The sequence below is a fragment of the Oncorhynchus tshawytscha genome, linkage group LG07 (genome assembly GCF_018296145.1).
Source record: "Oncorhynchus tshawytscha isolate Ot180627B linkage group LG07, Otsh_v2.0, whole genome shotgun sequence".
Lineage (NCBI taxonomy): Eukaryota > Metazoa > Chordata > Actinopteri > Salmoniformes > Salmonidae > Oncorhynchus > Oncorhynchus tshawytscha.
This window is the reverse complement of record NC_056435.1, coordinates 70,706,759-70,718,839: the sequence shown is the minus strand read 5'-3', so window position 1 is coordinate 70,718,839 and position 12,081 is coordinate 70,706,759. Positions and strand designations below refer to the sequence as shown.

The window sequence follows — 12,081 nt, the reverse complement described above, 5'->3', positions numbered from 1 at the left end:
CTCTCATCTTTTTAAGTGGGAGAACTTGCACAATTGGTGGCTGACTAAATACTTTTTTGCCCCACTGTATGTGTATGTATGTATGTGTGTGTGTGTGTGTGTGTGTGTGTATGTGTGTGTTAAAAATATATATGTGTGTGTGTGTGTGTGTATATATGTTAAATATATATATGTTAAATAATATGTTTGTGAGATTTTAAAAAGTTGCTTGCATCTATAGCTAATGTGACTAATGTATATGTAGCTAATGTATAGATTCCCTGTCAGCAAGAGCAATGACTTACTGTTCTTCATTATTATTTTTGTTGTTGTATAGCTTTGGTCAAATAATAACATTAGAGCCAAAGGCACTTATAAATTCAACTCCAGACACTAGTTACCTTTTTATATCTTGATTCTGACATTCTGACGTTGAAGGATCGGGATCAAGCAGAAACACAGAGTTGTCAGCCATTGTTGCCTAAGCCTAGATGTTACAAATGGTACATTTACAAAGTCATTGATGCCCTTCTCCTTTCATGTGACAAGTTGATGGGTGGGGGGTGGGGGAGAACTGATGGGTGGTTGGGGGGGTTCTCCCCCTTTTCAGCTCGTTTTTCTCTTTCTTGTCCAATCTGTCCATCTTCGGTTCTTTTTTTTCTTTGTCTTCTGTTCTTCATGCTAATATTGTTTTTGTTTCATCTGACTCATTTGCATGGCTTACAGGAGATTTATCCATTGCTAGTTTCCAAAGTAAGTTTGTTCCTTTTTGTTTTACCATCACTAAGTTATTGATTTATTTTGCTTATTAGTGATCCCCTCAACCCCAACCCTAGCCCAACCCTAGCTTGTAGCAGTTCTAATTGATTTATTTAGCTTATTAGTGATCCCCTCAACCCCAACCCTAGCCCAACCCTAGCTTGTAGCAGTTCTAATTGATTTATTTAGCTTATTAGTGATATCCTCAACCCTAGCCTGTAGCAGTTCTAATTGATTTATTTTGCTTATTAGTGATCCCCTCAACCCTAGCCCAACCCTAGCCCAGCCCAACCCTAGCCCAACCCTAGCCCAGCCCAACCCTAGCCTAGCCCAGCCCAACCCTAGCCCAGCCCAACCCTAGCCCAGCCCAGCCCTAGCCCAGCCCAGCCCAACCCTAGCCTAGCCCAGCCTAACCCAAACCCAACCCTAGCCCAACCCTAGCCCAACCCTTAGCCCAACCCAACCCTAGCCCAACTCAAACCTAGCCTGTAGCAGTTCTAATTGTATTCCATCCAATCCTACCTTTGTGTTTATTTAGATTATCTAGAGATTGTAGTTGGTCTCATATCCCTGTATTTGATCCTGTTCGTTTTTCCGTGCACTGTTCCATCACGTGTGTGTGTGTGTGTGTGTGTTCCTTTAGTCCCTGACCTGCCTGTGTTTGTGTATGCCTTTTTGTCTGTTGTCCTAATGAGTCTCTGGTTGTCTTTCGGTTTCCACAATGAAGACTCAAATTTCTCGAGGACAAACAGACACAACACAGACGATGTTGAACCAAAAACACCTCAACAAGCTGAATAATATCTGTTAGCCTAATATGATGAGTAGTACAGTTCAACACTTCATGTTGTCTTTTGTGCTACCGTCTGACCGTGAGCCTAATGAGTAGAACAGGGGAAAAAGACAAAAATAAACAACATGAATTTAAAGTACAAAAGCATCCGAGTAATGGATCCTGAGAGAGAGAGAGAGGGAGGACAAAGGGAAAATAACGAAAATCTACCGTCTGCATCTTGTTTTGAAGTGACTAGCTACCCGGGCCACTCAATTTGCATATTGCCCTAACTTATAATTTATTTTAATTGGGAATTGCTGACGCTTTCCGAGACACATATGACAAGGCCCCAGAGCGAGAGAGACTTGAACTGAGTTCCAAATGTTACCCTATTCCCGATAGGGGGTGATTTGGGACACAGCTTAATGAAGAGGCTTGGATTGATAAGCCCTTGTGAAACAACCTGTTGGTATTTGTTTCATTGCTTTGTTGTTGATATCGTCCCAAAATGTTTTCATGATGTATAACTTAAAGTACAGAAATACAGTTTTTTTTGGCATCATAATGACTTTCTGTATTTTTTTAAATGATCTATCTTAACTTGATTGCTGACATACTAGACATTTCGTTTTTTGGGGGGATGGACTGTGTGTGTGTGTGTGTTTCTGTGTGTGTGTGTTTCTGTGTGTGTGCGTGTGTGTTTCTGTGTGTGTGTGCTGTTTATCTCATATTAGTAGTGATGTTGCAGAGAGAAAGGTCCTAGTTATCAGTTGTCCGGTCAGAAGTGACAGATGAAATTCACAGTAAAGATTTCCTACTATTGGACAGGACTGGTTTAAATGTGGCGTCACGTAACTGTACATGCTGCAGTATTAATGCCCTTACGTATAGAATAAAGAGTTCTCACAACATTGACTCTGGAAGAGGACAGGATGTCAGTCACTACTGCCGATTTTATACAGGATGTGACCTCACCCTCCCTGTCCCCATTTGTATAGTCTAACATTCTGATCATCTTCTGCTCATCTGTCACTCCAGTGTTTAATTGCTAAATTGTAATTATTTTGTCACTATGGCCTATTTATTGCCTTACCTCCCTTATCTTACCTCATTTGCACACACTGTATATATACTTTTTCTATTGTATACTTGACTGTATGTTTGTTTATGTGTAACTCTGTGTTGTTGTTTGTTAGTGTCGCGCTGCTTTGCTTTATCTTGGCCAGGTCGCAGTTGTAAATGAGAACTTGTTCTCAACTGACCTACCTGGTTAAATAAAGGTGAAATAAAAAATCAATGCCTTTGGCTGTGGAGGGAAACATCATGCATCTGTGGAGGGAAACATCATGCATCTGTGGAGGGAAACATCATGCATCTGTGGAGGGAAACATCATGCATCTGTGGAGGGAAACATCATGCATCTGTGGAGGGAAACATCATGCATCTGTGGAGGGAAACATCATGCATCTGTGGAGGGAAACATCATGCATCTGTGGAGGGAAACATCATGCATCTGTGGAGGGAAACATCATGCATCTGTGGAGGGAAACATCATGCATCTGTGGAGGGAAACATCATGCATCTGTGGAGGGAAACATCATGCATCTGTGGAGGGAAACATCATGCATCTGTGGCTGGGAAACATCATGCATCTGTGGCTGTGGAGGGAAACATCATGCATCTGTGGAGGGAAACATCATGTATCATGCATCTGTGGAGGGAAACATCATGCATCTGTGGATGACATCATGCATCTGGGTGCAGGGAAACATCATGCATCTGTGGAGGTAAACATCATGCATCTGTGGAGGTAAACATCATGCATCTGTGGAGGGAAACATCATGCATCTGTGGAGGGAAACATCATGCATCTGTGGAAAACATCATGCATCTGTGGCTGTGGAGGGAAACATCATGACATCTGTGGAGGGAAACATCATGCATCTGTGGAGGGAAACATCATGCATCTGTGGAGGGAAACATCATGCATCTGTGGCTGTGGAGGGAAACATCATGCATCTGTGGCTGTGGAGGGAAACATCATGCATCTGTGGAGGGAAACATCATGCATCTGTGGAGGGAAACATCATGCATCTGTGGAGGGAAACATCATGCATCTGTGGAGGGAAACATCATGCATCTGTGGAGGGAAACATCATGCATCTGTGGCTGTGGAGGGAAACATCATGCATCTGTGGCTGTGGAGGGAAACATCATGCATCTGTGGCTGTGGAAGGAAACATCATGCATCTGTGGCTGTGGAAGGAAACATCATGCATCTGTGGAGGGAAACATCATGCATCTGTGGCTGTGGAGGGAAACATCATGCATCTGTGGCTGTGGAGGAAACATCATGCATCTGTGGCTGTGGAAGGAAACATCATGCATCTGTGGAGGGAAACATCATGCATCTGTCTGTGGAGGGAAACATCATGTATCTGTGGCTGTGGAGGGAAACATCATGTATCTGTGGCTGGATGACAGTGATGGGTGGAGGGAAACATCATGCATCTGTGGAGGGAAACATCATGTATCTGTGTGGATGACAGTGATGGGTGGAGGGAAACATCATGTGGCTGTGGAGGGAAACAACATGTATCTGGAGGGAAACATCATGTATCTGTGGAGGGAAACATGTATCTGTGGAGGGAAACATCATGTATCTGTGGAGGGAAACATCATGCATCTGTGGAGGGAAACATCATGTATCTGTGTGGAGAACAGTGATGGGTGGACTGGAGGAGGTGTGAAGGCAACGTTTGTAATGAGAAAGGAAAGGAGAGATTGGGCAGGGTAATATAACAGACTGTCCATCCATCAATCCCTTATCCAATCTCCCCAGACAGTCCCTGGGTGGGTTGAAGAGAGGAGGGAGGAGGGGGGAGACATCAGGCAGAATAATAGAACATTACCCTCCATCAGCTAGGTGGGATCCAGAGGAGATGAGCATCTATTCATCCATACAATACACCTGCTTCACGCTGCTGTCCTCTGTCCGAAAACTCTCCCCTGCTGCCCAGTACATCCCCTGGCTAGTCTCTGTAGGCCAGTGTGCAGCCACACAGCGTATAGAATATTATTGTGTGAAGTTAATTAAATCTAAAGGTTATCTCTCCTTAAAGAGCGACAACACTGTCCTGCTTAATGATTGGTTGGTACGCTTGACGAGGTTTATTGAGAATCCCTTGTCCTTCAAGAGCGACGTTACAATGCTTTTGTCATGTGGGATGTGGATGTCGCTCTCTCCCTCTGTGATAAGGTGTTACATTTACAGCCTATCCTCCACAGTACGGGATGAGGTCCTTCACAGTACGGGATGAGGTCCTTCACAGGATGGGATGATGAGGTCCTTCACAGTATGGGATGACAGTATGGGATGATGAGGTCCTTCACAGTATGGGATGAGAGGTCCTTCACAGTATGGGATGAGAGGTCCTCCACAGTATGGGATGAGAGGTCCTTCACAGTATGGGATGAGAGGTCCTCCACAGTATGGGATTCACAGATGAGGTCCTCCACAGTATGGGATGAGAGGTCCTCCACAGTATGGGATGAGAGGTCCTCCACAGTATGGGATGAGAGGTCCTCCACAGTATGGGATGAGGTCCTTCCAGTACATGTATGGGATGGGATGAGGTCCTTCACAGTATGGGATGAGAGGTCCTTCAGATGGCTCCACAGTATGGGATGATGGTCCTCCACAGTACTGGGATGAGAGGGCCTCCACAGTATGGGATGAGCTCCTCCACTGTATGGGATGAGAGGTCCTCCACAGTATGTAATATGGATGATAGCCTCCACAGTAGTACTGTGTGGGTCCTCCACAGTATGGAGATGGTCCTCCACAGTATGGGATGATAGCCTCCAGTACTGGATGAGAGGAGATGGCTGTAGTAATTGATGATAGCTCTCGGACTGTGTGGACGAGGAGATGGCTGTAGTAATTGATGATAGCTCTAGTACTGTGTGGACGAGGAGATGGCTGAATGGATGTTGTCTCAAAAAACTGCTTCTGGGAAACAGCTGTCGGGAGGCAACAGGGCATAGCCCGAGATACAAATGGTATTTGTTTACTTTCCTACTTGTACCACCAGACATCTAGCAAGCATGTTACTTTGGCTTTGTCGCCTGGTAATTCAGGCTTCACCCACAGCCTCTTATGTCCTGCTTCACCCACAGCCTCTGGCACGTCCTGCTTCACCCACAGCCTCTGGCACGTCCTGCTTCACCCACAGCCTCTGGCACGTCCTGCTTCACCCACAGCCTCTGGCACGTCCTGCTTCACCCACAGCCTCTGGCACGTCCTGCTTCACCCACAGCCTCTGGCACGTCCTGCTTCACCCACAGCCTCTGGCACGTCCTGCTTCACCCACAGCCTCTGGCACGTCCTGCCTCAGCCATTGTGGTCCAGTGCATATCTTTATCCAATCTGAATAGAAGGTGTCATGATGTGAAATCTGTTATGGTTAGTAATGTCCTTAGTATCATGCAGGGGGGATATGTGTGTCTTTGATCAATCTATTCTGTATACTGTCATATCAACCCCCACTCTGCACAGCGTCATACTATGAGTTAGAGCTGTGTAATCTGCTGCTGGGGACTTGTGAATAAAACTAATTAAAACAGAAGACAAACACTTATTTTTTTATTTCTGTAAGTTTCAAAACGTTTTGCCATGGTGTTCCGTACCAAAAGGTCTTTGGCCCAACTGAATGTGGCCCTGGTGTGAAACCTGCAGTATTCTCTCCTCTAATTGGTTGTGTGACAGTATTCTCCTCTCTGATTGGTCGTTACAGAGCCGTGCCCGTCCCTCCTGCTGCAGAGACACATGGCGGAGCTGCTCTCTCTGGATAAAGACATGGCCGCCTCCTTCCTCAATTCTGTTCTCAACCAGCTCAACTGGGCCTTTTCAGAGTTTATAGGCATGATCCAGGAGGTGAGCATAGAAATCGACATCACTTCCTGTTAGGGCTGACCCCAATTATATATTATATTATTAGTCGATTGTTTGGTCGATAGGCTTTTGGTCAACCAACTTATTATATATTTTTTTTTTGTCAAATATATATATTTCTTTTAATGGCAAACGAGACACCTGTGTGATTCGAGCCCGTCTCGGTGAACTCATCGTCTCGGTGAACTCATCGTCTCGGTGAACTCGTCGTCTCGGTGAACTCGTCGTCTCGGTGAACTCATCGTCTCGGTGAACTCATCGTCTCGGTGAACTCATCGTCTCGGTGAACTCATCGTCTCGGTGAACTCATCGTCTCGGTGAACTCATCGTCTCGGTGAACTCATCGTCTCGGTGAACTCATCGTCTCGGTGAACTCATCCATAGCGGGGGCCGGCGTGAAGGGCACAGTACAAGAAGGACAGTCTCTCTAAAAATGCACAATGCAAGTGTCTCCCGACAATTTGTGCGCACATTCATTGTTTAATAACTGTAATTGTGTGAATTGTTTACCTTGATTTGTTAGTGTCTATCAATTCCCCGTTACATGCGTCACCAGTAGTAGCCTACATTTACCGTTAATTCCTATAATTTCTCATCTACAATGTTTGGTTATGATCATTTCTGTTAATGCATTCAATTTATTATTATTATTATTATTAGTCTTTTAACGGTTTTCCTTGTCAGAATGGGCACTTTTGCAGAACGCACAACCTATTTAACAAGTTTAGGTTTATTTCATTCTATTGACGAGTTTCGTCAATTTAGTCATTGTATTTTGTTTGGAGCGCTCCTGTCAATGTTAAGTAAGGATGCACACACACAGAAGTAGGCCTATAGTCTACCTGGCCTGATTTACACATAGAAGTAGGCCTATAGGCTACCTGGCCTGATTTACGCATAGAAGTAGGCCTATAGGTTACCTGGCCTGATTTACGCATAGAAGTAGGCCTATAGGTTACCTGGCCTGATTTACGCATAGAAGTAGGCCTATAGGTTACCTGGCCTGATTTACGCATAGAAGTAGGCCTATAGGTTACCTGGCCTGATTTACGCATAGAAGTAGGCCTATAGGTTACCTGGCCTGATTTACGCACAGAAGTAGGCCTATAGGCTACCTGGCCTGATTTACGCATAGAAGTAGGCCTATGGTCTACCTGGCCTGATTTACACATAGAAGTAGGCCTATGGTCTACCTGGCCTGATTTACACATAGAAGTAGGCTTATAGGTTACCTGGCCTGATTTACACATAGAAGTAGGCCTATAGGTTACCTGGCCTGCGTGCAAATCTAGTCATATAAATGTGCCCATTTGGGGGATCTGATAGTATTTCTGATTGGCTTAACGCATCACCACTAATAACCTGTGGCGCTTCTCAAAGTAATGTTTTCTTCACCTCAAACAGCAAGCAAACACAGTCTGTATTTACATCCATTGAGAATGACAATAGTTCCTCAATGTACTGTACCGTTCAAACATTTGGACACACCTACTCATTCAAAGGGTTTTTCTTTATTTTTTTACTATTTTCTACATTGTAGAATAATAGTGAAGACATCCAAACTATTAAATATAACACATGGAATCATGTAGTAAACAAGTAAGTGTTAAAACATAACAAAATATATTTGAGACTCTTCAAAGTAGCCACGCTTTGCCTTGATGACAGCTTTGCACACACTTGGCATTCTCTCAACCAGCTTCATGAGGTAGTTACTTGGAATGTATTTCAATTAACATGGTGTGCCTTGTTAAAAGTTAATTTGTGGAAATTTTGGGTAATCTTTTGGAAAATATTTCCAGCTCTCCCTTTTTTTTTTGATAACCACTCAGCGTGAAAGGGAAACATGTCATGCTCTGATCCAGTGGAAATGTCAACTAGACCTACCTGATAAGTGCTTATCTTTTGTGTAGAATAGCCTCCAGCTATGTCTGTCCCGAGCTCACTGAGATGGAGAAACACTTGCGAGCCCAGAATATTTTATACAATGTTGCAAGTTTGCTAGAGCAAGCTTGGGCAGGACCCTAGTTGATAGTATATACAGTGTTTGAAGTTTGTTGCCAACAGGCCATGCGTAGCTCCCAGTGTCTGGTATAAAGCAGACTGAACCAGGTTTTCCTCTAGGATTTTGCCAGTGCTTAACTCCATTAAGTTTCTATTCTTATCCTGAAAAACTCCCCAGTACTTAACGTTTACAAACATACCCATAACCTGATGCAGGCACCACTATGCTTGAAAATATGGAGAGTGGTACTCGGTAATGTGTTGTATTGGATTTGCCCCCAAACGTAACACTTAGTTTTCAGTATTACTTTAGTGCCTTGTTGCAAACAGGATGCATGTTTTGGAATATGTTTAATATGCGTAGTACCACTTTGACATTATGGTGTATTGTGTGTAGGCTATTAATATATATATTTTAAAATGTATCCATTTTAAATTCAGGCTGTAACACATCAATGTGTGAATACATTCAAAAGGCACTGTGCGTGTTTTTCCCTGTCCTGCGGGCCTCGTCGTACACATTAAAGGGATCGTGGCAAAAATCGCATTTTGAAAGCAGTGCATATATTATTTTGTACACACACACACACATATACACACACACAATTATTACCTTGCGATCTTCCTTGATGTTTTCATATAAGTTTAAGTATATATGTTTTCATCTACTCGCGAAGTGTCCTAAAATAGATAATCAAATAGCTAGATAGTAATAACAGACAATTTAATGTGTTAGGGTAGTAGAGGGGAGAGAAGCTGCTTCATATCATTTTTGGTTTTTAGAAAGCCTGCTGTAAAGTACCTTATTAATCTCCCCTCCAGATTCAGCAGGCAGCTGAACGTCCTGAGCGTAACTTTGTGGACACAAGGCAGCTGAAGGTGTGTGCTACGTGTTTCGACCTTTCCGTCAGCCTTCTGCGGGTCCTAGAGATGACAGTCACCCTGGTCCCGCAGATCTTCCTCGACTGGACACGCCCCTCCGCTGAACTGCTGCTCAGACGATTGGCTCAGGTGAGACGGCACAGGATTTAATGAGTTGGTTAAGTGAATTTGGTTGATTTAACTTTGATTTGTTGATTAACTTGTTTGTTTGGGGTATTGTGATGTCATAAGAGGACGTTGTCGCCGCAGCTCATTCTGGTAAATATTTCACGGTTTGAAAAGGAAGAGTGTAGAATGCCGACCAAGGCCACGTCCAGAAACGTTCCCTACCCTCTAACTCGTATTACTTCACAAAAGGACTTGTTCTTTGTCTCTACCGGCTGAATGTACATCTGAGGTTAGAGCGTCGGGTTAGTAACCGGAAGGTTGCAAGTTCAAACCCCCGAGCTGACAAGGTACAAATCTGTCGTTCTGCCCCTGAACAGGCAGTTAACCCACAGTTCCTAGGCCGTCATTGAAAATAAGAATTTGTTCTTAACTGACTTGCCTAGTTAAATAAAGGTAAAATTAAAAAAAAAAAAACTTACTGGAGTGAAATGACATGGAAAGAGAATGTTATGAAGTCATCATATTATTCTGTGGTCCTGAACACAGAAGGCAGTGATAAAAATAAAATAAAACGTTTTTATTTTATTTTCATTTAACCAGGTAGGCCAGTTGAGAACACCTTTATTTAACCAGGTAGGCCAGTTGAGAACACCTTTATTTAACCAGGTAGGCTAGTTGAGAACACCTTTATTTAACCAGGTAGGCCAGTTGAGAACACCTTTATTTAACCAGGTAGGCCAGTTGAGAACACCTTTATTTAACCAGGTAGGTCAGTTGAGAACAAGTTCTCATTTACAACTGCGACCTGACCAAGATAAAGCAAAGCAGTGCAACAAAAACAACAACACAGAGTTACACATAAACAAACCTACAGTCAATAACACAATAGAAAAGTCTGTGTACATTGTGCGTAAATGTGGAAGAGTAGGGAGGTAAAGGCAGTAAATAGGTCATAGAGGTGAAATAATTACAATTTAGCATTAACACTGGAGTGATAGATGTGCAGATGATGATGTGCAAGTAGAGATACTGGGGTGCAAAAGAGCAAGAGGGTAAGTAATAATATGGGGATGAGGTAGTTGGGTGTGCTATTTACAGATGGGCTGTGTACAGGGACAGTGATCGGTAAGCTGCTCTGACAGCTGATGCTTAAAGTTAGAGAGGGAGATATAAAGCTTCAGTGATTTTTGCAATTCACATGGGAAGGTAACCGCTCCTGTAGCCTTGCTGAATTCATTACCCCCCCCCATCATTGTCCATATCCGCGGCCCCGTGAAGATCAAATTAGCATAATACAAAAATCCCCATCAAAATCTGTCAGTTTAAGCTGGAGATATGTTTATTTTGCAATCCCAAGTCTCAATCCACCGCGCCCGTCTATCACACTTCTGCGTTGAAAAGTGGCTGAGCTAGAGTGGTGTGTTAGACCACGAGACATCCTGAAAATAAATCTGTCTTCTCACTAAATCGTCTGCACGGTTTGAGCCATACGTTAATATGACCCCTCTGTGGAAAGGTGAGTGTCGTACCAACAACGCACATGTTGTTGGGTGTGGGTGTCGTAGTGGGTGTTGTACCAACAACGCACATGTTGTTGGGTGTGGGTGTCGTACCAACAACGCACATGTTGTTGGGTGTGGGTGTCGTAGTGGGTGTCGTACCAACAACGCACATGTTGTTGGGTGTGGGTGTCGTAGTGGGTGTCGTAGTGGGTGTCGTACCAACAACGCACATGTTGTTGGGTGTGGGTGTCGTAGTGGGTGTCGTAGTGGGTGTCGTAGTGGGTGTCGTAGTGGGTGTCGGGGGTGTCGTACCAACAACGCACATGTTGTTGGGTGTGGGTGGGTGTCGTAGTGGGTGTCGTAGCGGGTGTCGTACCAACAACGCACATGTTGTTGGGTGTGGGTGTCGTAGTGGGTGTCGTAGTGGGTGTCGTACCAACAACGCACATGTTGTTGGGTGTGGGTGTCGTAGTGGTGTCGTAAATACATCAACAAAACACATGTTGTTGGGTGTGGGTGTCGTAGTGGGTGTCGTAGTGGGTGTCGTAGACACTGTCAGTAACAACGCACATGTTGTTGGGTTTGGGTGTCGTAGTGGGTGTCGTGTGGGTGTCGTAGCGGTGTCGTTAACAACGCACATGTTGTTGGGTGTGGGTGTCGTAGCGGGTGTCGTAGCGGGTGTCGTTATTCAATGTGTCGTAATAGCGGGTGTCGTAGCGGGTGTCGTACCAACAACGCACATGTTGTTCTGCTCGAGGAAAAAATAAATGCAAGTATTATATGGAGGTAGTTTAAGTGCCAAACAATAAGGAGGTAAATACATCAACAAAACATACAATAAAATATTTCCTGATCTTTATTATATCTCTCAGATATAGAACAGACACTTCAGAACAAACTTCCTTTTTAGATTTTTTTTTAATAGGGTAAGGACTATGGTGTGTGTCTATGTAGTGAATCTGTTATTCAATGTGTTTCTATTGGCTAATAGCAGTAAGGACTATCTGTTATTCAGTGTGTTTCTATGGGCTAAGAGCAGTAAGGACTGTCTGTTATTCAATGTGTTTCTATTGGCTAAGAGCAGTAAGGACTATCTGTTATTCAATGTGTTTCTATTG

At 43.8% G+C, this 12,081-nt stretch overlaps 1 protein-coding gene across 2 annotated transcripts in view; it reads left to right on the top strand.

Moving 5' to 3' along the window:
* Positions 1-12,081, top strand: part of LOC112255369 (E3 ubiquitin-protein ligase RNF123) — a 266,952-nt gene that overhangs the window by 76,504 nt on the left and 178,367 nt on the right. For both annotated transcript variants that reach the window (XM_042324870.1, XM_042324871.1), the window contains exons 31-32: positions 6,310-6,449; positions 9,294-9,482. In XM_042324870.1, coding sequence (XP_042180804.1) covers positions 6,310-6,449; positions 9,294-9,482 — 329 coding nt within the window. The remainder of the gene's footprint in view (positions 1-6,309; positions 6,450-9,293; positions 9,483-12,081) is intronic.